This window comes from Eubalaena glacialis, chromosome 19 (assembly GCF_028564815.1).
Source record: "Eubalaena glacialis isolate mEubGla1 chromosome 19, mEubGla1.1.hap2.+ XY, whole genome shotgun sequence".
Lineage (NCBI taxonomy): Eukaryota > Metazoa > Chordata > Mammalia > Artiodactyla > Balaenidae > Eubalaena > Eubalaena glacialis.
The window spans coordinates 63,419,141-63,446,952 of NC_083734.1; the positions used below are offsets into that span (position 1 = coordinate 63,419,141).

At 52.9% G+C, this 27,812-nt stretch overlaps 1 protein-coding gene and 1 long non-coding RNA gene across 3 annotated transcripts; both read left to right on the plus strand.

The window, feature by feature from the left end:
* The first annotated feature begins 269 nt into the window (after positions 1-269).
* On the plus strand, positions 270-14,892 carry LOC133079743 (uncharacterized). The gene is made up of 3 exons (XR_009698291.1): positions 270-425; positions 3,293-3,430; positions 14,850-14,892. It is a non-coding gene; the product is annotated as an uncharacterized LOC133079743 (long non-coding RNA).
* A 4,104-nt stretch (positions 14,893-18,996) lies between these two features.
* Positions 18,997-27,427, plus strand: CACNG5 (calcium voltage-gated channel auxiliary subunit gamma 5). Of its 2 annotated transcripts, XM_061175386.1 has the most exons (6): positions 18,997-19,261; positions 20,754-20,840; positions 21,734-21,874; positions 25,068-25,213; positions 25,431-25,648; positions 27,011-27,020. In XM_061175386.1, exons 1-6 carry the CDS (start codon positions 19,066-19,068, stop codon positions 27,012-27,014), a joined length of 792 nt encoding a protein of 263 aa, XP_061031369.1. In that variant the 5' UTR covers positions 18,997-19,065; the 3' UTR covers positions 27,015-27,020. The 2 variants fall into 2 exon arrangements, with proteins under 2 accessions (XP_061031369.1, XP_061031368.1); XM_061175385.1 differs by having other exon boundaries at positions 25,431-27,427.
* Positions 27,428-27,812: the final 385 nt, after the last annotated feature.

Below are 27,812 nucleotides of genomic sequence, written 5' to 3' on the forward strand. Positions count from 1 at the left end.
AGGGACAGGGAGATGTGACATTGGGCCCTGACAAGGCCAGACGTTGTCCCTGGGACCTCTCCGTGGGCAGGCTGCTAACCTCCAGCGTAAGAAAGCTGCCAGGACATTAACTCTGTTCAGATCCTCTAGGTGGGGGAAAATGTTTCCTTCAAGAAACCTAAGGGCACAGACTGAGCTACCCATAGGTACAGAGTCTAAATTTACAACATCCCCAAAGGGGAGAAATCCTGAACTAAAATTTAATGTAAAAATAGGTCCTGGACTGATAGAACCCCTAACTCACCCAGCGGAATCAAATTCAAAACTGCTTTCCAGGGCTTGTCCAGGACCCAGAGTGCATAGGATTCCCACAGGGAAAAAAACCCTGCCGAAGATGAGCTCTCAACAGAAACTACAAACCACTCGAGGACGTGGGTTACCTTGAGGTGAGTTAGCACAGACAGCAAATGGGGACATCAGCACCTCAATTGTAGAACTTGAACTTGATCGTAGAACCATGCAAAAAAGTCTGTAAAGCAAGTCCAGTGTGTTTCAAACAACCAAGGAGCTACCATCACCAATCTGCTTTCTGTTCCTATAGTTTTACCTTTTCTACAATTTCATGTAAAGGGAATCATACAATACGTAGTTTTTTGTGTCTGGACTCTTTTGCTTATAATGCATTTTGAGATTCATCCATGTCATATGTACCAGTAATTTATTCCTTTTTATTGCTATTGTATGGATATACCATGGTTTGTTCATCCATTCACCAGTTATGGACAGTGGGTTGGTTCTAGTTTAGGGCTATTATGAATAAGTCTTCTATGAATATTAAAATGAAAGCCTTTACATGACCATAGTTTTCATTTCTCTGGTAGTCCCACCTAGGAGTGGAATTGATGGGTTGTGTGGCAAAGACATGTTTAACTTTATAAGAACTTCTAAAGTAATGGCACCATTTTGCATTCCCGCCAGCAATGCGTGAGAGCCCCAGTTGCTCCAGATCTTTGTCAACACTTAGTATTGTCTCTCTTTTTGATTTTAGCCATTCTAGCATCTGTGTAATGGTTTCTCATTGTATTTCTAATATAACCTTGATGACAAAACTAAACAGGACTTTGGGGGAAAATTATAGGTCCATTTCATTTATGAATATACATACAAATGTTATAAATATAATGTTAAACTATATTATATATAAATGTGTTATACACACATGTATATATATACATACATATATATCACAACAGAAGCAAGATTTACACTAATAATGCAAGAATAGTTTAACATTAGGAAATCTATTCATGTAATTTATCTCAACAGATTAAAGGAGGAAAATAAACGTCAAAAATGTAGAAAAGATAATAAAAGTCAGTATGATTGTAAAAAAAAAAAAAAAAAAAAACCCTTGTAGAAAACTAGCAACGGAAGAGGACGTCTTTATCCTAAGCTATACTGTCAACAATATCTGACTTGATGGTAGAATGTTAGAATCATTCTCTTTCAAATCAGTTGAGTAGGTCTCCACCATCCCTTCTATGTCCTAGAGTTACTTGACAGTACACCAAGATAAGAAAAAGAAGTGGGAACTATAAGAATTGGAATGAAAAACTACAAAACTGTTAATATTCACAAACTATATGATCATTCATTTTATAGAAAATCCAGGAGAATTTTTGTTCAGCACAGCTGCTAAATACAAGATCGTCATACAAAAATTAATAATAGTATGTTTGAATATATTTAAGGACCTCTCAGAAGATACCATAAAGAAAATGAAAAGCTTCAGACTGTGAGAAAATGTCTTAGCATATAAATATGACAAAGGATCAATATCCAGACTCTTTCAAGAGCTCCTGTAAATTAATAAGGAAAAAGATGAAGAACTCAATAGAAAAATAAATGGGAAAAAGACACGAACAGACATTTCATAGAAATGGGAACAAGATTGTGACTAGACATGAAAAGATACCGCATATCATTAGTCATCATGGAAATGTGAGTTAATTTGACAGTGAGATACCATTTTATTCCCACTGGGACTGCCAAAAATTAAGAAATCTGACAATACGAAATGTTGCTGAGAATACGAAGCTATGAGAGCTCTTACACTCTGCAGGTGGGAGTGTAACTTGGTACAACTGCTTTGGAAAAGAATTCGGCATTATGTAGTCAAATAAAACCCATCGCCTAGGTCACTGTGCTCCTGCACCATTTCATTTCTCAGTCACCCCACTTACAGGCATTATGTTGTTGTCACCATTTTATATCTTTACTGAATGAGGCTGAGAAAGCTTAAGTATCTTGCCGGAGTTCGCAGAAGCTATGAAGTTTCAGACTCTGCTTTCTATCCTCTTAACAGGCCATGATTCTCTGAGAGGCTTTGAGGCAGGAATGGGGCCCTGAATCTGCCCATAATTGGTCGTCTGTCCCAGCTGTGTTTCCACTTCTCAGTGCTGCAGGATGCAGCACACGGTCAGCCAGCAGGGGGCAGGTCAGCCACCCGCCTCCTTCCCTGGTGGGGCATTGTCCCTTAGCGGCAGGAAGAGAGCTAATTTAAAAAGGGAAAAGACCATTATGTCATTTAAGGGAAAATGTGGTGCCATTTATTCAACAAAATCAGGGAAAAGGGACAATAAAGTAGAAAGAAAGACAAATTCGGGCTTCCCTGGTGGCGCAGTGGTTAAGAATCCGCCTGCCAATGCAGGGGACATGGGTTCGAGCCCTGGTCCGGGAAGATCCCACATGACGCGGAGCAGCTAAGCCCGTGCACCACAACTATTGAGCCTGCGCTCTAGAGCCCACGAGCCACAACTACTGAGCCTGTGTGCCACAACTACTGAAGCCCGAGCGCCTAGAGCCCATGCTTCGCAACAAGAGAAGCCACCGCAATGAGAAGCCCACGCACCGCCACGAAGAGTAGCCCTGCTCGCCACAACTAGAGAAAGCCCGTGCGCAGCAACAAAGACCCAACGCAGCCAAAAATAAAAATAAATTAAATAAATAAATTTTTTTAAAAGACAAATTCACCCATAATCTTGTGATCAAAACAGCCACTACATATATTTTTGCTTTCATCATCCCACGTTAACAGATTTTTTTTTTTTTAACAAATCAGGAAACCACTGATATTTTGTGTCTCACTTTTTTTTCATTTAACATTTCACAACAATGACTACGTAATGGTAGATTGAGTGGATAAACCATAGTTCATATAAATAACACCTTCCTTTCAGAAAACCATTTTGGTGGTTTTTAGCATTTTGCTATTACAGACAACATCTTTGTGTATTTTTGTCTGTTTCCTTAGCGGCAATTCCCAGAAGTAGACTTGTTGGGACCAAGAGAAGTGAAATGCTTGATGCTCAGTGCATGTTGCCAGATTGCTTTCCAGAAGGATAAACCAGTTAGTACTCTCACGCAGAGTGTGAAAGATACTGTTTCAGAGGTGAGATTGTTTTTTTCTAATTAAACTTGTATTTTTTAGATAAGTTGTAGATTCACATGCAGTTGTAAGAGATCATACAGAGAGTGCCCATGTACCCTTCACCCAGTTTCCCCCAATAGTAACATGTTGCAGAATTATAGCACAGCCAGGATGTTGACAGGGATGCAGTCGAGATCCAGGACGTTCCACCCTGCAAGGTTCCCGCGTGTTGCTCTTCCATTTCTTTATTTTTGTCATTTCAAGAATGTTATATAAATGGAACCATGAGGTGCAGTTTAAGGAAAATTATTATGAAAAAAGCAGAGGTAACAAAGTTACAAACAGAACTATAGAAAATACAGTTTGAATTAGGTAGTCTCTAGACACACACTGTCCAATAGAAATATAATGTGAGCCACATAATGTAATTTAAAATTCTCTAAGGAAACATTAAAAAAGCATAAAGACATAGGTAAAACTAATGTATTTTTGAGCACAATATACCATTTCGCCATGGAACCAGTGTTTTTACAAATCATTAATGAGATATTTTGCGTTCTTTCCTCATGCTAAGTCTTAGAAATCCAGTGTGTATTTGTACTAACATCTCGACTTAGACCTGCCACACACGTTTCAGGTGCTCGAGACACACATGTGGCTAGTGGCTGCCACGTTGGATGGCTCGGCCCTGGTCCAGAGTGAATGAATCAAACCGTGAGCGTGGGGTCTGTGCATCTCCAGGCTCGGGAGGGTCCCCGAGTTAGCGAGTAGCTCTCAACTTTGGTAACACATTAGAATCACTTGGGATTTTTAAAAAATACTGATGCCTCATTGCCCCCTACTCCTTCAGCCCCAACAGAGGGCTGGCAGTCATTGGTCTTGGAAGCAAACCAGCATCATTGGGATTTCTCCCCGGATGACACTGACGGGTAGGCCTGCTGGCATGGAGGCCTGGGGCTGTGTCCCGTCGGGTCCTGACGTGCCCTGGGAATCTGGGAGAGGCCCTGGGGACCCCTTCCCCATCCCCATCTCAGGTCCTGCCCTGACCTCTTGGAGAGCAGGCACTTTCCTCTCTTAGCAGTTCTGGAGGTTTCTGTGCTTCCGACCCTGCAGAGTCCCACCCCGGTCTCTGCCTTGTTCAGTTGTGAGGCTGGTTTTAAAGTGAGATGCACACAAGCTCCCTACCCTGGTGCTCTCGCCCTGGGGTCAGCCGCCTCGGTGGCCAGTCTTGCCTCCTTTCTGGGTCAAGGAATGGAGATGAGCGTTTGCCAAGAGCCCGTGACCTACTCTGTGTTATGGAGCCCTCATAGCCACTCGGGAAAGAAACACCCCTTCCTGCGTCGTCGGTGGGACTCTCAGGGGCTGAGCCAGTGGCCGGGGGCCAGAAGCCAGACCACCCAGCCCAGGGCCCCGCTGGGTGTCCAGGCGGCCTCAGTGGGTGATGAAATGAGGCATCAGGTGCTTGGCCTGCTTTGTGCTCGTTTTCCAGGCTCCTCCGGGCCCCGCGGCCCTGGGGCCCGTGAGGTGGGGTTGCCGGCCGGGAAGCGTGCAGAGCAGCAAACCTCGCCTCTCCACCGTGTCACCAGCCCTCTCCTGGGGGCCCTGAGTTCCCTCCCCAGGCCTTCGGTTCCGTCATGCAGTCAGGAAATACTGAAGTCTCTTCAGAGACTTCCTCTCTTGAGAGTCACGAGGTGTCCCTGGAGCCCAGACTTATGGGCTCAGCGCCGATCCTGCAGGGGCCACCGGGCCACCTTTTCTCGGGACCGAGAAAGCCAGCGGGCCTTGGCCCTAGCCGCCTGTGTATGCCTGGGCCTCCCGCTCACGGGAGGGGTGCTCAGGGGCAGGCCGCTGGGGCCTTGGGGTGTCCTAGACAGTGTTTCGCCTTAAGTCACGGGGGTGGAGAGGGAAACAGAAAGCCTCGTGCCGAGAACGAGCTCCTCAGAGAAACACGTCAGCCTCTTCTGCACTTTTCTCTCCTTGCCCGTCTGGTCCAAGGCGCTCGCCCCCAAGTGGCTGCGCTTTCCTTCCGCGCTAACACTGGGGGGCCTGGGACGCTGGGCTCGTGGGGGGCCCTCCTGGACCTGCAGCAACCCGTCCGGCTCTTTGCATGACCCCGTGCCCGGGGCTCAAGGCGGCCAGGCTGGGCTGCGTGGGGGGAGGACAGGGACGCAGGAAGAAGGACGGCGGGGCGGGTTGGACCACTGGCATCCTCACTAGCATCCTGAGGTATCGTAAATTGTGCTGGAGACAGGGAAGCCGCACCAGCAGGGGTTGTTGACAGAGGCGCACCCCGGTGCTGTGTCGCCCAGCCGGGCCACGTCGACTGTCCCGCCAGGGTCCTCCCGCCGCAGCACTGCTCTCCGGAGAGGCGTGCCTGCTGCGGGGCTCTGAGCTGGCCGCCGAGTGCGGCCGAGTGGCTTCTCCAAAGCCAGACTGCTTTTCCTCCCCCCTCTCTGCCCACCCGCTCCTTTCTCCCTTCTCCCAGAAGGAAGCATCAGCAGAAAAAGCGGTGTCTCACTAGACACTGATTCTAAGCATGGAGGGGGCTGGGTGTAACCAAGAATAACTTGCAGTGTCCAGCAGGGACACTCAGCTGCCTCCTTCCCCTCCTTCCCCTCCTCCATAATCACTGTTTTATACAGAAAATATCTGGTTTGTCCGTCCACCTGAGTGATACAAAGGCCAAGGAGAAAAGGACCTGAAACGCTCAGCCCTCTTATATTAGGCAAGAGCCTAGTCACGTTGACAGCGAGGAATCTGCGCTTCCCGGCAGAGAGAGTTTCCAAGGTGGTGAGCTCAGCAGTCTGGAGACGCCCCTCTGCAGCTCACGAGAACCAGGCTGAGAGACGAGGGAGGGGTGGTTTGGGCAGAGAACAGGGCCAGACAGGGGGCTCAAATCCCGGCTCCCTCCATCCCTAGCTGGGTGAACTTGGGCGAATGGCTTGGCCACCACCCCCCTCATCTGTGAAGTGCGGATGACGACCCCGGTTAGGATGAACTCTGTGCACTCGCGCTGCGCCAGGCGGGAGTCCCCGTTTTAACCTGGTCACGTGTGTTGGCTCATTGACTCCTCATAACCGTACGCAAAAGTTACTTGTATTAAACATCCCCGTTTTAATAACAGTGCCCAGCGCAAGGGTGGTTGTGAATTACGTGTAGCTGCTACGAACAGTGTCTGGTACAGAGTCCTGGCCCAGTAACCATCAGCCTGCGGGAACTGGGGAGGCAGAGTGTCCGTTAGGTGATGCTGAGGAAGGAGAAAACCCTGGGTCAGCTCTCCCTGCAGGCTTTTTCGGTCTGAATCTGATGGATGGCCAGTGTCACCAGAATTAGATCAAGTCTGAACATTTTTCCTGTCTACACGTATTAAGACACAGGGTACAAAATTGTTTTTCGTTTCTCGCTGGCTTTTATGGCACCGGTAGCTGCGTGAGCAGGTAGAGACGGCCACGTGGGCGGGCTTCTAATTGCCAACAATGAAGACTTCGTGCCACTGAATTATGTAGTCTGCAACCCCCGTTGCCACTCTGTTTCAGTGGGATCTAACGGAAGAAGGAAGTATGCAAGTCCCCTGCCTTTTCTAAAGGCAATTTTGGTTTCCACAGATGCTGTGAGATAAAAATCTGTTTCTGTCGGGGTGGAAGTTGGGGCTTGGGGCTGGCCAGACGTCTGCTGGTGGGCTGGTGCGTCTCCTCTGCTCCCAAGGTCCCTGACGTGCCACACAGCCGGTGTGTGACTTGGGGCCGAGGGGAGGGTGTGTCTGTGGTTCGTGGCTGGTGGCAGGGCTGCGAGTGATGAAGTCACAGGTCAGAAGGACAGAGGCTCCCAGGCTCAGACAAGGTTGCTCGGGAACCCACCTCCGTGTGCTTGAAGGAGGGTGCAGAACTTCTTAAATGGACGAGAGGCTGGTCTCCGTCGCTGATGGGGGAGAAGCAGAGTCTGCACTCGGACACACCTAGGTTTGAATCTCGCCTCTGTCGCTCAGGAGCTGGGTGATCACCGCGGCTTCAGCCTGAGAATAATAGCGTGACTTGGCGAGGAAGGTGTCAGAGGAGGTGTGGGTGCGCAGTGGACGGCAGCTGTCCTGACCGTCGTGGTCGCCGTTTGTCCTGCTCTGACGCTTATGGTCTCTGAGCTTCGCATGCCTGTTCGTGCCAAGCACGCACTCGTCAGGCAGGCACGTGAGATAAAAATGATGGTCCCCGTTATCTGCCAGCCCCTAAGCCGGGCCCAGCTCCCTTATCCAGCGCCCCCAGTCTTTACCTGTGTCAGCTCCCTAGTCCCCAGAGCCAGCCCACGAGGGAGCGTTGCTGTGATCCCATTCTACGGATGAGGGAACCACTTGGGGAACTCCGTGGTGAATCATCTAATGAAACCCTCAGAGAGCTCGCCAAAGTGGGTGTCTCTCCAGCCGAGAGTTGAATCTCAAATCGTTTGATTCATGGAGCCACGGGAGAAGGGGTGGCTAGGAAAAACGAAGAGAGGAAATGGAGCCCTGGTCCCGCCCCAGGCCCCAGGGTTGGGGGTGGGATCCAGCGGATGGGCCAAGGGGAAGAGCCACGGGGGGGCGGAGACGCCCTGACCCAGAGCCGGGCCTTCAAGGAGGACAACGGCCCCCAAGCCCCCACCTCTGCTGGTCCCCGCGCCAGCGCAGGCTCGACGTTCCCTCCGGACCACCCAGCCAGGTCCTCTTCTCTTCCCGCTTCTTGGAAGGCCGGACCTCAGCCTGCAGAGTCCCCGCACACGGAGGGCCTTATCTTGTTCTCATCTCCGCCACGGCAGGTGCTGGCTCAGGATGGAGAAACAGGCTCTCAAGGAGCGGGCGGAATGGGGCATTTATCCCTTATTCTTTCCTCCTCAAAGCATTGCCCGAAAATGGGAGTTCCTGGTTTTTAACCTCAAGCCCCCTGAACGCATATACCTGCGGCATGTGATCGTGCAGCTGCCGTCCGTCCCCTCTGTGTTGCGTCAGTGGGGCTGGTCCTTCCCTTGGCCCGAGACGGGCCCTTGGGCAGCCTCTGTGGCTCTTCGGGTCTCTCAGTGACACCAAGCTCCCCGGCAGTGACTGGACTGTCCAGTCCCAAACGACAGCCCAGCCTTCCGACGTGATGCAAAATGGCAGCAGCTGCCCACCGCTAGCTCAGCTCTGCTGTGGCGGGAAGCCCGGCGGCGCCTCCAAAGGGTGCGGCTGGTCCCCGCCGCTGCCCTCCCGCCTCAAGCCGCAGCTTTGGAGAGAGGGAGCAGGAGGGGGAGGTGGGAGAGGTAGACGCGCCCCTACTTGGCCGGGGTGGTTGTGAGATGGCCCGGGCTTTTGGGCTCGGGGGTCTTCAAGGCTGGGTCTTTCTCCCATGGCCCTTTCCTTGGGCTCTTCATAGACCCCTCCGCCCCTAACGCCTTCTAACTTGTAACTCCCTTCGGGTGGGTTTTGTGCCCTTTCGTGGTTCCTTCCTCACACTCATGGGGATCCGACGGTTCTCCCCCAGCTTCTCTCCGCCGAGCCTCCTTCACCCCCGACCCCACCCGGCAGCCATCCTGAAGGACCTGCGTCCCTCCGTGCCAGCACCCTCCGGCCCGCCCCCGGTCGCTGGCAGGGCTCCTACATCCCAGCCCCGCAAACTTGGGCAGTTCAGGTTGGCAAAGAGCCACCAACTCTCCATCACCCGAGCAAGAAGCCAACATCTCTCTTCTTTTAGACTTTCCGGGCCAGAGTCACACTCCAGGCCACTGGGCTCCCAGCGTGCACTGGACCCTCGCTCACCAAACTGGAGGTTTAGCGTAGGGGTTTCCCGCCCTCTGTGGGACAAGGTGTGTTTGACAACTAGGGGCATTCAGTAGCCCCTTCTCACATTCCTCTTCACAAATCTCTCCCGATCTTCTGCTCGCTGAACGGTTTCACCATCAGCGCGGTGAGCTCTTTAGGAGTCGTGAATCCAGCTCTCCATCACCTAATTACTCCAAGTCTTACGGCTGCTCTGCTTACAGTTTTGGAATATAGATGGAAAAGTTGTACAAAATGTCAAGCTTATATCCATGCACCTCCTTTGTCTTCAGGTCTTGACCCCTGAAACCTTGATTTCTCTGCAATGTCTTCAAACAAATATTTTACATTTTATTCAGCTGTTCTAATTATTTTCAGTAGGAGGGTTGGAATCACACAAGCTTGTGCATCGTAGCCAGAAATGGAAGTCCACGCTCCCTTTTCAGTTCCATGGACTGGCTTATTTTTTTCATCTGCATCAAACTGTTTTAATCATTGTCACTCTGTAACATGCATAAATATTTGGTAGTTCCCACCCATTCATCTTTATTTTTAAAGGAATTTTCCTCGCTATCCTCAAATGTTGCTTCCTGTAAACTGACCCCAGAATCATCTTCTAGAGAGAACTCATTGCATTGAATTCATCAATTAATTTAGGGAGAGTTGACATTTTTATGGCATTGTCTTCCTATCCAAAAAACAGGATGTATTATTTTATTTATCCTTCTTGTTTTATGTTCATCAATAGTTTTAAGGTTTTCTTTATATAGCACTAGCACATAATTTGTTAAGTTTATTCCCCAAGAGTTTGCTGTTTTGTTGCTACATAGATTTTTTTTCCCCCAAGCATTATATTTTCCAACTGGCCACTGTATTATAGCTGTTGATTTTTTATAGGTTATTTTTGTGTTCGGCCATTTATCGCAACACTTGCGTTCTTTCTAACGGGTTTTTCAGCTGATCTTGATCTGGGCATGCGTGTGTCTATAGTCTTTCACAGGTGATGACGATGAGTCACCTCAAAAAGTCTCAAGACACTGATGTAAGATGTTTTGCTTTACTTAGGAGGTCCTGCATTTCCTGGAGTAGCATTCATAGTATAGAAGCCTTTATCCTGAAAACCCTGTTGATGCAGCAAGCATAGCCCTCAGGGCTGAGCAGAGCCCAGGTTCCAAAGCTTCCTTTATTCTCAGCAGAGATGGGGAGGGACTCTTTCGACCTGGAACAGTTTGGAGTTCTCTGTGTCCACACAGGCAAACCTACGTTGTACCTTAGGTAGCAGGGGTAAAATGCCTTTGAAATCTTTCAAACAAATCTTGACAATACTTCTCAGAATGCTAAAATATTCCATATCCTTAAACCCAGAAATTCCACTTGTAGGAATTTATTCGGAGAAAATACTTGCAGATGTCCACAGATACTTAGCTCTAAGGATGTTTATCCGTCATTGTTTACAACAGGGAAAATTTTGGAAACAACCTAGCTGTTCTACAGTAGGGAAGTAGTTAAATCAGTTTTGGTACATCCAAGTCAGAGGATATATATTCTGTAGCTACTAAAAATAATGTAGGAAATACTGACGATTTTTAAGTAAAATAAAATCAGGCTATACTATGGTGTGTGCAGTATGGTCACATTTGTAATGCATGGAAAAATTCTAATTTGCATAGAAGAATTCTGCAAAGAACATAATATCCAAGATATAGATACCAGTATAACTGCCTGATTAGCACTCCGTCGTTAGGTGTGTTCCCGCTTGACTTGGTGTCTGCGGCCACGCCACTGGGGAAACACTGCGGATCCTGTAGAGAGCATTTTGCTGGACCCTCAATAAAGTGTTGGCCACAGTCTCTCCAGCTGAGCTTCTTTTTCTGCAAGAGCAGTGACCTTTGGTGGGTGGTCATGACGCCCCTGGGTCCCCTGTGGAAACTGTCTGTCGGTAACCTCCTGCCAAACCAAGGGTGAGAGGAGTTTGATTACACACCGACCTTCACTCCAGGAGGTTTGGACCCAGGTCTGCACCCTCAGCTGTGTAGCCTGGACACACGGGTTTGCTGTGGCTTTGAGCTTAGTCTTGGGGCAGGCAGAGCTTGAAGTGCAAGACTCCTTGGGTCTTGCTTTTGTCAAAGGACCATGAATCTTTGCCTGGCGCTGCTCACATGCTCCAAAGGGCATCAGCAGTGCGGCAGAGAGAGCTCAGTGGGGCCAGCATGGAAAACAGGTCCCTCGTCAGCTCCGGCCAGCAGTTCCCTCACCGCTTGGCGGAGGGCAGTGTCTCTAACTGAAGGGTCGGTGGGGGGGCGGGGTCTCCCACATTGGGACATAATGACACCTAGGGGTCTCCAGGCTTCAGGTGCCACACTCCCTTCTGATGCTGAGCCTCTGTTGTGTGTGACACTTAATAAGCACTTGGTACATGTTTGATGATATTATATTTATTATCTGTGTCTACAGAGATGGCACTGTGCCCACCGCCAAGACACCCTTTTACATCATTATGCAGAACGGTGTTGCTCTCCAAATGAGAGAATCCTAAAACCTCTCCAATCCCAAAGCCTTAGTTGATATGGAGATAAGAAAGGAGACAGAGGGGCTGAAATTTGGCGGGGGGTGGGGGGTGGAGTGAGGAAAATTCTGCAGGGACCAAACGCCATGATGAGAGGGAGGTTGGAGAGCCGGGTGGAGATGAGAAGGTCTGGACCATTTCGCCCCTTTTCAGGGACAGATTTACCCTATTAAATCCGCCCTGTTGTTCACCGCTCCTTGAGTGTCAACCGGTGTTACTTTCTGACTGTACTCAGATAGCATGAGGTGGTCCAGCCTTATTCGATTGCACGGTCATAAATCCTCGCAGTAACCCTTATGAAGCTACCCCTGCGTTACAGATGAAGAGCCTGAGGTTCAGTGTGACCGTGTGATGTGCCCAGGACGGGACAAGGGAGAACCAGCATCCAACTCAGAGTCGCCTGGTCCCAAAGCCATGTGCCATTCACTCCCTGACACGGCTAAAAATCCCGGGGATTCAGCTGTGATGCTCAGGAGCTCCATTGCTAAGTCACATTCTGGTCAGTCACACCTGGGATTCACATCATACTTAAGCAGTGAGAAGAAGATGCTAATAAATCAGTAATGAAGTTATTTTGATAACTTCTGCTGCCTATCAGATTACCTCAAATATAATGGTATAAAACAACAACTACCTTATTTCATTCATGATTACTTGGGTCAGGAAGTTGGGCAGTTCCTGCTTGGAGCTTCTCCTGCAGACGCCGTCAGGTGTTGTTTGGGGACGCAGTCATCCCAAGGCTCACCTGGCTGGACGTCCAGGATGGATGGCTCAGTCCTGTGGCTGGCAGCTGATGCTGGCTGGCAGCTAATGCTGGCTGTCAGCTAGGAGCCCAGCTGGGCTATCAACCAACCACCTGGGCATGGCCTCCAAGGCAGCTCTCTCAACCAGGGACAGTTTTCCTCCCGGGGACATGGTTGATTACAGCTGGGGTGCTACTGGCATCTGGTGGACAGAGGCAGGGAAGCTGCTGAACAGCCTCCCTGCAGCAAAGAATTGTCCAACCCAAATATCCACAGGGCTGAGGTTGAGAAACCCTGCTCTAAAGCAGGGGGTTCTCTGGGGTGTCCAACTTACGTGGGGGCTGGCTTTCCCCTCAGTGAGCTCCCAGGAGAACTAAGTGGCAACTGCATCTCGTTTTATGACCCAGAAGACACATAGCATATGTGTTGGTGGAAGTAGTCACAAACCTGCCTAGACTCAGGGGAGGAGGCGTGAGTAGACCCCATCTCTCAGTGGAAGGAGCGCCAAAGAATTGGGGTCACTTTTTTTTTTCTTTCATTTATTTTTTGCTGTGCTGGATTTTCATTGCTGAGCACAGGCTTTCTCTAGCTGCGGTGAGCGGGGGCTACTCTTTGTTGTGGTGCGTGGGCTTCTTATTGCAGTGGCTTCTCTTGTTACGGAGCACGGGCTCTAGGCACGTGGGCTTCAGTAGTTGTAGCATGTGGGCTCAGGAGTTGCAGCTCACGGGCTCTAGAGTGCAGGCTCAGTAGTTGTGGTGCACGGGCTTCAGTAGTTGTGGCTCGCAGGCTCTAGAGCGCAGGCTCAGTAGTTGTGGCATGTGGGCTCAGGAGTTGCGGTTTGTGGGCTCTAGAGCGCAGGCTCAGTAGTTGTGGCATGTGGGCTCAGGAGTTGTGGCTTGCGGGCTCTAGACTGCAGTCTCAGTAGTTGTGGTGCACGGGCTTCAGTAGTTGTGGCACGCAGGCTCAGTAGTTGTGGCATGTGGGCTCAGAGTTGCGGCACGTGGGCTCTAGAGCGCAGGCTCAGTAGTTGTGGCGCACGGACTTAGTTGCTCCGCGGCATGTGGGATCTTCCCGGACCAGGGCTGGAACCCGTGTCCCCTGCATTGGCAGGCGGATTCTTAACCACTGCACCACCAGGGAAGCCCTGGGGTCACTTTTTAAACACCAGGGAATGAACTGGGGATCAGCACCGTGGAAAGCAGGCAGGTCACAGGACCCCTGGGGGTTGCCCTCTGGTCACCAGTGAGTCCTGCTGGGAGCTGGCCAGGCTGGTGCTGAGTCACTAGACCAGCTCACAGAAGCAGCTGGGAAGCCCTGACAAGAACCCCTGGTCCCCAAAGCCTGCATTAGGCCTCACCGGGTTTTCTCTGGGCTGCTGGGAAAGGGGGATCAGGGTGTCTGCACTGGACTGTCCTTCCGCTCTCTCCCCGCTTTCCTCTGACTTCACCCTGTCCGTCCTCCGCAGCAGCTCCCTGGCCGGCCTCACTCACGCCTGTAACCTCGCCTGTGTCCTACATCTAAGCGCTTCACCGCACGTCCTTTTATCACTGGCTTGGGCAAGGAAATGTGCCGTTAGTGCTTTAACCTCCACGAGACGTTTCTCCCTAATTGCTGGTCGTGGAGGATAGTTAGCGACTGTTAATTCCTGATAATTAACAAGCTAATGCTTAAAGGTAATGGTCCCCGGGTAATCATCTTAAAAGACTCAAAGCTTCCGTTGCTTTCTAAGTCCCAAGCTCCAAAGGACGACCTGCATCTCAACATCTCTCGCCTGGGAGTTCGAGGGCCCCTGCGTATTCTTTACGAGGGCAGTGATTGGAGAATTGTCGAGTCTGGTCTTTAACCTAGTTTTCTTCTCTGGATGTAGGAATAATACATGTTCTTTTAGAAGCTTTGTCAAGCCCAGAAAAGTAGAGAGAAAATCAAATATACATAACCTTATTACTTGGAAACATCCACTGTCAACATTTTGGTTTATTTCTTCCCAGTCTATGAATTTCTTTTCACAGTTGGGTTCATGTTAAACACGTGCTTTCACATCCAACTTTCTTCTTTTTTTTCTTCCCTTGTGGTGGCAACTTATTAAAAAAGGTCTCCCTACCCTCCTGCAGAAAAATCAAAGGAATGTCGTAGAGGGCGGATGGGATCCATGGGAGAAGGAGAAGCAGTGCGAAAGCAAAGACTTGGCCCAGGGCCCGATTAGGTGGGAGCTGGGAATTCATTCTAGGCCGGAGTGTCTTCAAGGGGACTCCTGTTCCCGCCCTCACCAACCAAAGATTGGGTAGAAAAACTTGTGCACACATGTGCGCGGTTACGTAGGAAGGAAGGCTGGAAGGCAGTGAACTCAGGTGTCAGTAATGGTGTTGTTTTCAGAGTGGGGACCGGCGATTTTCATCGTCTGCTTTACAATTTCCCATGCAGCACAGAGGAAAACGCTGTGCTTCCGCATAAAGATCTTCACTTCACAGCCTTGCCCCTCCACTGGCACTGCCTGGTGATCTCAGGTAACTCTCCCCGCTGGACCTTGACTTCCTTATCTGTTCTTTGAGGGAAATATTAGTCTTCCCGCCCTACAAGGTGGTTTTCAGACTCCGAAATGCTGAGTTAGTTTATCTCCATGAAAAGATACACTCAGGTGACTCTCAGTAGTAAGCCCAATAGGATCAACAGACAGCCCTGACGTAGCCCTTGGTTATGTACAAAGACAGTCTCCCAAAATTGTGTGCCACCCATTTCCAGATTCCCTAGTGGCTACTTTGCATGTCCCTCTCCCCCAGCACTTCTTGAACCTGTTTATTTCTTCAGTAGGAGGCAGTGTTGCTGCAGTGGAGACTTTGGAGTGAGACCTGGGCTTAAATCCAGAGTCGGCCACATGCCTGTGACGTCCTGGAGGCTACTTAGCATCTCTAACCCTCCACTTCCCCGGCCATGAAATGGGGCCAATACCACTGATGGGTTTGTCCTGAGGTCCTAATGAGATACTGTATGATAAAGGGCTGTTCAGTACTCAAGTCAGTGAGATCATTTATTGGTAAATAAAGGTGATTTCACAATAGAAGCGTCCGTTCAACTGTGTAATGAATGAGATTGTTATTTTTCACTCCGTGCAGAGTAGGTAAACGTGTTACCTACTCTGAAAAGGGGACTTTCCTGTTTTCCCAAGCTCGCCCCGGGCCTCAAGCTCTGCTCTTGTAGAGATTGGCAGTTTGGGTCACCTTGGGCCTCTTCTTTCATTTCTTGCTTTTATAGATTCAGATCCAATCTTCTCTCCATTTTCATCTTTCCAAATCTCCAGGACCTGAATCTTTTCTGTCTGCCAAGCTTAGCATTAAAATTGGCTGTTACGCTCTGAGCAGTCACTAGCTGCTGTATTTAGAAAGCCCTGACCATCTGCCCTGCAAAAGCAGGGGCTTTGCCCATTGGTGCTTGATAATAATACCTTACACCAGCATCCTGCGTTAGATTGTTCAAAGCACTGTCACACCTGCTGTGGCGCTGAATCCCCCAGCAGTTCTGTCTTGTTATTCTTCACGTGGGGGGGCAGTATTGTCCCCAAAGTGGATTTCACAGAACAAAACGCCATTGTGTGGCCAAAACAGTCTGGAAAAGAGTGGGATGAGCGGAGCTAAGCAGACTTTTCAGGCTTTTAACCTGCGAATGTGCAGTGTGATTCTTCAAGACCTAGATGCAGTGCCTCCCAAGTTTTTCTTCACCAGAGCATTTTTTGCTAGAATATTCCATGGAAGTTTTGCTCCATGGAACTCAACTTAGAAAGGTCTTGAGAATGAGGCAGGATAAATTCAAATGTAGGCACATCACTCGCTAGCTGAGTGACCTTGGGCAAGTTTCTTAACCTCTCTGATTCTCAGTTTGCTTACCTATAAAATGGGGATGGTAATATGGTTGTACAGATTAAAATAATGTGCTCAGCAGAATGCCTAACAATGATAAATACTCAATATACTTCAGCTTTCATTGTTATCCTCTCCCTCTATGTTCGCTGGGAGAGGAAGGGGCCTCAGGAAGGTTAATTTCCCAACTTCCCGCGGCTACTCAAGAGACAGGCTGAGCATGAAGCCCAGGCTCCTGCCTCTCAGCTCAAGGCTCTTGGCATCACACAGGGCTGGTTTTCTCACTCATTCCTCTCTCCTCCCCTTACCCCCATTCACCATCCTTGGGGTTCCAATCCCGTTCCCTCTGGCAGATATTGGGGTTTTATGAGCCTCAAGTGTAAGTGAAAGTACTTATTAAACTGCTGTAAAAATCTTCGTGACTGCAATGCATCCACCAACCCGTGCAGTCGTTCCCAAGGTGCCTGCAGGCAGCCTGCCCTGCCACCCCTCACGTCCTCCTCGGGACCCCGGGTTCCACCAGTTAGGACACTGCCCACCCTCGTGTCGCAGTTGTTTTGCTGTCGTTTCCTATTTTTCCGGCTTGTGAGCTCCGACAGAGCCTCTGATTCCTTGGCTTCTGCTGCGGCAGCGAGCACGGGGCCCACACGCGGGAGGTGCTTTGTGAGATACTTGTAACCAAATCGGGGCTGAGCTGCCTGCTCCGCCTCCCAGCCCACTGCCTGGGGAACGGCTGGGTTTGCGGGGAGGCGGGGGAGGGCTGGCTGTTCTGTGTTTCACTTTTTCCTTCTCTGTCAAAGCCAGTGCAGGAGGGATTGGCGTGCAGGAGGCCCCTGTGCTCTCCAGCCTGGCGGACGGGAGCCTTTGCCTCCAAGTGTTCCCAGGCCTCCAGGAAGCCAGCGTAGGGCTCAGTCTGCAGATCAGTCAACGCTCCCGGGGTCAGAGCGGGGTTCCTGCTGTGGAATCCAGGCCAGGATGTCCCTCCTTCTTGCAAAGAGCACCCGTTTTCCTCCCCTTCCCCCCTCTCCCCTCCTACAGCAAGCTCTGACTCCACAGAGGAATCAAGCCTCCAGGCCTGAGTGTGGCTTCTGTCCCCTTTCAGCAGCTGAGCCAGGATCCCCCAGTGCCTCGGCTGAGATGTGACACCAGGCCTTGGGGAAGGCTTCCAGGCCACCACGGGGGCCCTGAGCTTCGGGGGGCAGCTGACTCTTTCCTGAACATTAATCTCCTGTTTCAAAATTTCTGACTTTGCATCATCGTGAGGGGCCCGTGAAAGATGCCGGCAGCCTGGCAACGTGGCAAACATGACTGGCTTAGATGAGACGCACACGGTTGAGTTGCCCCAGACGCCACCCTCTTCCAGAAATAGCTCTGCCCACCTCCAACAGCCCCACTGGGTGACCCTCTTCTGGGCTCTCATCACATCCTGCGCTTTCCCCGCCACAGCCGTTACTACGTTGGACTGTAGTCACCTGTTTGCTTGGCAGACTTTAGCAGGTATACAGCTCACTTGAATCTTGTTAAAATGCAGATTCTGATTTAGAAAGTTGGAGGGGCCTGAGACTCTGCATTTCTAACGAGTTCCCAGGCGATGCCAAGGCTGCTGGTTCACGGGTGACACTTTGAGTAGCAAAGAGCCATCGTTCTCAACTTGGGCCGCGATTAGCCTCACAGGGAGCACAGCGGTACCACGGCCCCTATAGGAGCCCAGTTGCACCAAAATCTCTCAGGGTGGCACCTGGGCATGCGGGACTTTTAGATGCTCCCTGGGTGGCTCTAGGTTCCAGGCAGAGTTCAGAAGCCCTGAGCCAGGCTGTGGGCTCCTTGGGGCGGCATCTTACCCCTCACTTATTCCCAGCTCCGTCTCCGAGCCTGGAGCTGGCTGGGCAGGTGTGGTAGGTGTGCTCATGGCTCACCTTGTGTAGACGCTTAGCCTCACTCTGGCTGGTTCAGAGCCAGCTCCGGCCAATACCATGTGCTGGGCAGACAAGAGTCAGACGGCTTCTGATGAGGTGGGCTCAGGAGGCCCGTTGAGCTTGGACTGTGGTGTGGCTTCTTTACCGGGGCGGACCCAGATCTACAGCTGATTGGAATCCTCGCGGAAGACACCTTCCCAGGAAGCCTCTCTGCCCCGTGCCGCGTCCCCTCTGGGCCCCGCTGCTCCCTGCCAGGTGTCCCTGTGCCTCAGAGTCCTTCTCGACCCGGAGAAGCCCACCAGGCAGACTTCAGGCCTCCATCCCTCCTCCCTGCTCCCACATGCTTGGGCAGGTCTCTCCCACAGACCCATCGAGCTGCATTTCCATTGCTTTGGGGGTGGGGGGCGCTTTGCCTTCCAGAAGGGAACTCTCCAAGGGCAAGGGTGGGGTCACAGTCACCCTTTAGTTTCCACGCTGGGTACAGTGGGTTGCTGAATGAATGAATGAATGAATGGCATTCTCCAGCAAGGGGGACTCCCAGACAGGACAAGGGGGCCCCTCGCAGTGGCCTGTCAAGAAAGCTGTGCGTTCCTGATGGGGAGAGGGAGGTGACGTGTCTGTCACCCATGGCCTGACTTCCAGGGAGCTGGCCCGCTGGTCTTCATTCATCCATTCAGCCCGGCTGGGTTGACTTTAGTTGCCGCCCAGGGTCCCTCTCGGAGCCGTGGCCGCTACTGCCGGCTCACCCGCTGTCCTGCCGCCAGAGTCCACTTCCTGCTGGTGGCATCGCGGCCGCAGGCCCCCGCTGGATTGTCCGGGAAGATGGATGCCTGCAGGAGAAAGGCCCTGACCCTGCTGAGCAGCGTCTTTGCCGTGTGCGGCCTGGGCCTGCTGGGCATCGCGGTCAGCACGGACCACTGGCTGTACCTGGAGGAGGGCGTGGTCCTGCCCCAGAACCAGAGCACCGAGACCAAGATGTCCCTGCACTCAGGCCTGTGGAGGGTCTGCTTCCTCGCAGGTAAGGGCACCCAAGGCTGGGGACAGCCCTGTCCCCAGAGAGGAGCAGCTGCCACCTCACACCCCCCAGGGAAGCGATGTCCCTGCTGGAAGGAGGCTGGTCACCGTGGACGATGCTCACGAGCTCTGGGCCCACTACCTCCAGTGGCCAGGACCCACTCCAGACTCAAGGCCTGAGTCTCCCTGTCCACTTGGGCAAGTCCTCTCACCCCCGGGACCTGGGTCTTCCCACCTGGAAGGTGCCCGTGGTCCCGCTGTTGCCACACCACCCACCCCCGGCTGAGAGAGGCGGCCTCAGCTCCCTGAGTCCTCCGTCTCAGTGCCTCCCCCTTGACTCTGCAAGGCAGGCCCTGTTATCACGTCCACCTCACAAATGAGGGCAGGAAGATGCAGGGAGGTGAAGCGCCGGCACAGTCACATTCTGGTGAGGGCCCTCTTCCCGCCTTCTCCCTGTGTCCTCATAGGGTGGCAGGGGGAGAGGGAGCTCCGTGGGGTCTCTTTTAGAAGGGCACTAATCCCATTCATGAGGGCTCCACCCTTGTGACCTGAGCATGAGGATGGGAAATTCTTAGCACTTTCTCTGTTCCTATGTCCGTGAAATGGCAGGGAGAAAACGCAGGTGCAGGTCTTTGCAACTCTGCAAGATGGTGCAGGCTTTGATCCTGCCCATCAGGGCCTCCTGCCCACTTGCTAGGGCTTCTCTGGAACCCTTGGAGTTGCTACTCCAAGGGCTCTGTCCTTTATCCCTTCATCATGACCCGGAACCAGGCTGCACGAGAAGAGCCTCTCTGTGCCCTGTGAGGCTGGTCAGAAACACCACAGTGAGGTCATGGAGCCTTTCTTGGCGGGCTCTGTAACCCATGTGTGCACGGGGCACAGGGAACACTTGGTCCTCCCAGCCTCATGGTAGGGCTTTGGTGGTTGGCGCCCACCCGTATTTAGCAGGGAGGACCCTGGAGGCCTGGCCTCCCGGTGACGTGTTGAGTCTACTTTGGGAATGGCATCCAACACTGACCTCGCCTCCCAGTACCTAGAATGTGTGGCATCCATCTGTGTGGCAGCTCTGCTTAAATCTGAAGCAGAGTTTGAAGTCACCAGGGTCTGGTTGCCAAAGTGGTCGACAAGGCTTTGGGGGTTCTGCTCCACGACACCCACACTGGGGCACCTAAGCCAGCCACACGCCATCCTCGGTGGAGTCTGTCCCAAAGCCACAAGATGGCCACCAGACATCTGACTCTACCTTGAGTCTGCAATGATTGCTTTTCATGCAGCTCTCGGTGCTTCTCTGGGAAAGATGTGATGTCAGGACAGGTGTCCACCTCCGCTGTGGGCCACCATCTGGGGACGGGGCCCCCTAGGGTTTGGATCCAGCCCAGGTGTAAAAACACAGAGGGTCAAACATCCTAGAAGCACCTGGGAATACCATTTGAATATGTTAACTTCAAATCCGTGTTCAGAAGGACCCAGAGTGTAAGTGGCTCTTGTCTCCGTAGGTGAGGAGCGGGGACGCTGCTTCACCATAGAGTATGTGATGCCTGTGAGCACCCAGCTCACCTCCGAGTCCACGGTCAACGTGCTAAGTAGGTACCTCCGACTTTCCAACCTGGGCCACAGGCTGGACAGGGCGGAGCAGGGCAGAGGGAAGAGGCAGGGTGACTGCTTATTTCTCAAGAGCCAATGCCCTGAGACTCAGATGCTTGTGCTGGCCGAGCTCACAGAGCTCGCTTTGCCAGTTATTTATCTGGGGTGGTGACAGGTTGCTGGAGTCTCCGAGTGCTGTGACCCTGGCAAGTGAGAGGGCATCCATACCCAGTGACTTCCTCTGTTTGGGATGCTCTAACAAAATAGCACAGACAAGGCAACTTGGAAGCCACAGAAATTTATTTCTCTCAGCTCTGGAGATTAGAAGTCCAAGATCAAGGCGCCAGCACGGTCACGTCCTGGGGAGGGCCCTCTTCCTGCCTTCTCACTGTGTCCTCACGTGGTAGCAGGGGCGAGGGAGCTCTGGGGGGGGGGGAGGTCTCTTTCATAAGGGCACTAATCCCTTTCATGAGGGCCCCACCCTCGTGACCTAAGCACCTCCCAAAGGCCCCACCTCCTATACCATCACCTTGGGCATTAGGTTTAGCAAGTGATTTTTGGTGGGGGGGGACACAGACGTTCACACCATAGTACCCAGGGAACTGAACCAAGCTCTCTGGCCCCCAGCTAGACTGACGTCATGGCCTTGGCCTCACCAGAGCTGGTTCAGACCCATGTGAACCTGCAGTACAGTTCTGAGTTAGCATAGGCCCTGCAGGCTAAGGGCCAAGGGACGAAAGACCCACCGAGGAGGGGATGGAGCCCGGGCCGCTCGTGCAGGGCGGGGCTTGGGGACCAGCTGGTGGACCCTGCCAGGAACACTTGACTCGGGAGGGCGAGCGCTGAGTGAGGCTGCTGGAGGCTGACGGCATCTTTCCATCCCCTCGGTCAGAAATGATTCGCTCGGCCACGCCGTTCCCCCTGGTCAGCCTCTTCTTCATGTTCATCGGCTTCATCCTGAGCAACATTGGACACATCCGTCCCCACAGGACAATCCTGGCCTTTGTCTCCGGCATCTTCTTTATCCTCTCCGGTAAGTGGTGCCGTTTTCGCTCGTGCACTCTGCACTTCTGACATTTGATTCCTAAACCACTCTGCTCTGGGAAGCCCTGGTCCCAGCTGCGGGTCAGCCCCTGCACAGGACCCGCCGCGTCAGTGGCTCAAGCACAACTGAGTCCGAGCTGGAGGAGGGTTCCGAGGACCCGGGCCCATCCATCACCTCCGGAGGAGCAGTGACCTGACAGCTCCCCCTGGGCAGAGCTGGGATGAGAACCCAGGGTCCTCCTCATGCCATACCATCACTGCCGCTTTCCTCTAGTTCCCACTGCTAATGAGTATTCCTGTTTTTTTTTGAGGGCTATGTCTTTGTGTTTTTACATGAAAGAAATACAATCTGCCTTTGGAATGATGGCCTCTTCATCTCCCATCCCTCAGCTATCCTCCAGAGACCCCCTACCCCCTACCCTGGGCTACCCAGGCCCCTTCAGTGTGGATCTGTCCTCCTGGACCGACCCCAGACTGTACTTGATCATTCACTCTTTCTTTCGTTTCTTCATGTGCTGACTCATCCATTCATGTATCTCCCAGGCCTTATCACTGGGAGCTGGGAGCTCTACCTACAGAAAGGGCAGTGTATTAGGGGACATAAACAAGTGGGCAGGAAATGTGGACCCTGCCTGACAAGGGCTCTGACAGCATCAGCAAGGACTGTTATGGGGGCCAAGGGCAGTGGCGGAAACTCAGACCGGGAGCTGGTCAGGGACGGCCACCAGGAGCAGGCGAGATGGAGGGTGGGTAGGAATTAGGTAAAGAGTGTGAGGTTGGGGTGGGCGGAAGGGAGCCTGGAGGGAAGAGAGAGGATGAAGGCCAGGGGAGACTAAGCTCAATCGTGACTCGTGGTGGCGCGAACGTCAGGAGGATGTGGCGACAGGTGGGGGGCAGCAGCTGAGGTCGCCTTGTTGGGGACTTTGTGAGAAGCCTCGGGAGGATTTTAAGCTGAGGAAGGACATGACCAGATTTGGATTTTAGAATAATCCTTCTGGAGAGTGAGGGGAGGAAGGAAGCAAGACACGGGGCAGGGAGAGCAGGCAAGAGGCTACTTCAGTTGTGCAGGAGGGAGGGGATGGGGAGGGGCTGACAGCAGGGAAGAGAGAAGGGAGAGGCTCATGGACACCTGGGAGGTAAGCTCAGTAGGACGAGGGCTGGGCTTCAAGGGAGGAGCCAAGGGCTAGCGCGGAGTTCTGCTCAGGCCCTGGGTGGGCGGTGCACTGCCTCCCTCATCCAGGGATCACAGGAGAAGCAGCAGATTTGGAGCCAAGATCATGAACATAGAGTGGGAAATGCAAAGTTTGAGGTGCCCACGTGACAGCTGGAAGCAGTGCCCAGAAGGCTGCTAGGGGTCAGGGTTTGGGGTTCGTGGGAGTAGAGACACCAAAGGTGGAGACGGAGCTGTTGGCCTAGGGACTAGGGGAGGGAATCAGACGTGGAGGAGATAACTGCAGGGGGTGTGGAGAGTGAGCCGGTTAGAAAAGGTGGTAAATGAAGGTCGGCTCTTCCTCCCCTTCAGGGTGACCTCTGCGTTTTCATGAGCACCTTTTCTTAATGCATCGAGCCAAAGGCATGGCTCTCAGGGCATGGATTGTAGATGCCCTGGAGCCCTGGATTTGTTGATAAGAGAGGGGATACAGATGGAAGATGGGTAGGTGGATGGCTTGAATAATGGATGGATGGATGGATGGACAGATGGAAAGAAAAGATAAACAGCTGCCAGCACCAGGCATTCTGGTTGCCACCCAACTTCCAAGCCACTTTAGGTTCCTTTTCCCAACATTGTCTTGTCAATATAGCTTGGGAGCCAGGTGGCGGTCAGAACACTACATGCCCAAGAGCTTTTCTTTCTTTCTCCTTCCTTCCATCCATCCATCCATCCCTCCATCCATCCATCCTTCCATCCATCCTTTCTCCCATTCGTCTGTCCATCTTTTTTTCAATCCACCCACCTATCTGCCATCCATTCTTCCATCTATTAATCCCTTCATCCATCCATCCATCTTTCCATTAATCCATCCATCCTTCCATCCATCCATCCCTCCTTCCATCGTTCCATCCATCCATCCCGCCTTCCATCCATCCATCCATCCATCCATCTAACAAATGTTCATTGAGCACCTTCAGTGTCCTCAGCCCACCTCTGCACCATGATGTTTCCACCTAGTCCAAGAGACACAGACCCAGGTTAAGCTCTTTATCTATAAACTTCACAACAGTCAAGGCCACACAGCAGCTTCAAAGCACCTGAGGTTTTTCAGCGGTGGGCAGCAGGACCAGAGATCTCAGACTGGGCTTGGCCACATGAAGTGTTTTAATGACAGCAGTAGACAGGGTTCCCTTGGGCCAGCTTCATTCCAGTGTGAGTTAAGTGCCAAGGAAGGCCTGAATCATGCTTGTTTTCCTGTAACATTCATCCTTCAAGATGCCCCAGCTTAATCATGTGAATGGAATTAAACCTGAGCAGCTCGAAACAGTAATTAATTGTGTCCTGTTTCAGTTACAGTCACTGACTGACCGATGCTCAGTCGGTCGTTTGCACAATGGCGGGAGGAGTTCGGGCAGCGCTGGCCTCCTGATGTAACGCTTGCCAGAGCCTGGACGATCTCTCTTTGCCTCTCCTGCCTAACGATCTCAGTAACTGGCCGCGCCCAGGGGCAGGTGGGCTGCACAGAGCCACAGTTACATGACCATCTGTCCAGGCTCTGGAGGCCCTGGCTATCTCTGCCAGGGGAGCCTGTGTTATCCCTCAGTTCAGCGGAAGCCACTTGCTAAAGTCAGTGGTTCACACCCTGAGTTCACCTGAGCCTTGCCTGGGGAGCACTTAGGACAACACGGTGCCAGGTGCCAGCCCAGGCCACGTGACTCAGAAGGTCCGGGGATGGGGCTCATGGGACGCACATCTAACAGGTGGTTCTGGTGGGGGGGCGGTGAGAACCCTCGGGCTCACCGTGGCTCGGGAGGTGGCTGGACAGGAGTTTTCTTACCTGCAGCCGTCCGCTTTCTAGAAGGTAATGGTCTAAACAGGGCCTTCAGGAGGAGGGCTCCTGCCCTCCTTGAACTCCAGAGTGGGGTCATGGTTACCCAAGGCCGAGGCCTTCTCCCTGAACCCCGAGGGAAGGCGGTGCCCCATCGGCAGCTCCCCGGCTTCCTTGCCGAGCGCCCCTGCCCCCCTGCAGGCCTCTCGCTGGTGGTGGGCCTGGTGCTGTACATCTCCAGCATCAACGATGAGATGCTCTACACGACCAAGGATGCAGAGACCTACTTCACCTACAAGTACGGATGGTCGTTTGCCTTCGCTGCCATCTCCTTCCTCTTAACGGAGGTAAACCCCTCCCCGCAGGCGGGGCGGGGGCGGGGGCGGGGGCGGGCGTTGCCCCGGGAGGGGGAGGAGGAGGAGGCCACGCTCCCCCTGGACCCGCCGCTCTCCCGCCCTTCCCTCCCCGGCCCCGCCCCGCGCCCGCCTTCTCCCCGCCTCGCGCTCGTGCTCCCGCGGCTGCGTCCAAGGCCAGGCCCCGAGCACGAGCTCCCCCTGCCTGCAGAGTGCGGGGGTGATGGCCGTGCACCTGTTCATGAAGAGGTGCACCGCCGAGGACGTGTACAGGCCTCACCCCGGCTTCTACCGCCCGCGTCTGAGCAACTGCTCCGATCACTCGGGCCAGTTCCTGCACCCGGACGCCTGGGCGCGAGGCCGCAGCCCGTCCGACATCTCCAGCGACGTCTCCCTGCAGATGAGCAGCAGCCACCCCGCCCTGCTCAGGTGCCCCGACTACCGCCAGCTGTCTTCCTCCCCCTGCTGAGTCCCCGCCCCGACTGCCTGCCCAGACAGCCTTCCCTGCCCCCGCTGCCCTTGGTCTACGGCTGGCTGTCCCCGAGCTTAGCTGTTTCCACCTGACCCGTGTCCCCTCCCTGCTCGCCCAGAGGAGCTCCTGCAGCCCAGGGTGGGTGTCAGGAGTCTGGAGCCAGCGAGCGGGATGACTGGTTGAGAGCTGGGGGTCACCCCACCTCTTGAGTGCCAATCACTGGGCGCTCTCCTTCCCTGGGAGAGGTGGGCCTTCCAGCTTTGTCTTCCCCCCCACCCCCGCACCCTACGTCATGGACCCAGGCCAAGGCCAGCTCTGCGATGCCAGGTTCCTTCCAGAGACCCAGCTGGACTTGTGTGCTTGCCAACTGGCCTGGCCCTCGCGTCGTGATCTGGGCTATGGGGCCAAGAGGTGGCTCTGATACGGAGCTCTGGCTGGTTCAGAGTCGTCCCGCGCTGTCCTTGTGAAGTCCTCTACCGTTTGTTGTCACCCCCCCCCATGCCCTGTCCACCTCGCCCCTGCCCCACGGCCTGTGGGTCTTCTTCCTCTTCTCCCGCCAGAACTCAGCTGCCCCAGCTTTGGTCCCCAAGGGGCTGAGAGGGGTCTGAGGCCGCTCTGATGAAGTCACAAAGAGGTGTTAATGGCTGATGATGTCTTCATATGCATGGCCCGTAATAACATATTTAACAAGGGCCTTTAATGCCTTAACCCAAAGCAGCGGCTCTGACAATGAGAACTGCAGAAGGTGGCTGGTCCGGGTTCATACTACCAAGCACTGTTTCAGGCCCGGGGGATACCATCCCCGCTCACATGGGCAATATTTCTGGTCCAGGTCCCTAAAATCTACTCATGTAGACGGACGTCTATACCACCAAAGTAGAAAGAAGGCAGCTTTCAAAGGGGCTGCCTGGGATTTGGAGCTGGATTTGCTGACGCCTGAGTCTAAACAAGCCAGACTCAGAATGATCGTGCTGCTCTCCCGAGGACGCCTGCCAACATCGGGGGTTGGCAGTTTAGTCCTAATACGGGGCAGCATCTGCTTCCTGGATATGGGGCGTATGTAGGCAGATAGACGCCTCCAGAAGATGAGGTGGCGTGATGCCCGTTTTCCGGGTGGGAAACCTGAAGCCCCTTCCGTGAAGTTCACAGAGGGAAACGGGAAAGGCCCAGTGCTGGACGGGACCCCCTCGGGCCTCCACGCGTCTTCTCGCGTGCCCACTTTGGGATTTGAGGTTTTGAGTAGCAAAACAACGCCAGGCTCTCTGCTGTGTATTTTTGCCACACCAGCTGTTCACTCTTTCTCTTGCTCTTTTTTTAAGATAGCATTCAGTTCTGGGTGCAAAAAGCCACCGTGGGCAACACGTGGGCTCCGGAAAGAAATACAGAAAACCGCACTTGTGGCCGGGGTGGCCTTCAGAAGGGGAACGCATTCGTTTGCTGGGGCTGCCACGGGCTGCGTGGCTTAAACAACAGACAGTTATGTTCTCACAGTTCTGGAGGCCAGAAGTCCAAGATCCAGGTGTCAGCAGATTTGGATTCTCTCGAGGCTGTTTTCCTTGGCTTGCAGATGACCATCTTCTCCATGTGTCCTCACAGGGTCTTTTTCCTGCACGCCTGCATGCCCCCTGGTGTCAGACTGGATAAGAGCCCATCCTAACAGCCTCATTTTAACTTAAATCACCTCATTAAAGGCCCTGTCTCCAAATACAGCCATATTCTAAGTCGTGGAGGGGAGGGCAGGGCTTGAATATACGGATATGGGGCTTTGGGGAGGGGGAGGGGGACAGTTCCGCCCATAAGAGGCAGATTGCCTCGTAGCGGGATTGTTCCCTTGTTCCACGGATAATAGAGGAGAAACGAGGGAAGGCAACTGTGGTCCCTGTCCTGCCACTGTCCCCGCGTGGGTCCTGGGGAAACCCCCTTCTGCTCCTAAACTATTTCCAAGCCCTCCTCCCACCCCCACCCCCAACTCTAATGATCCAGCCTCGTGCAGAAAGCTCCAGACAGCCCTCCTGTGTGACTGTTCACCCCTCGCCTGTACACTGATGGCAGCCGGAAAGCCCGCCTTCCACTCCACAGGCACCTGCCGTGACTTGTATCCTTGGTAACCGCTTACAGCTT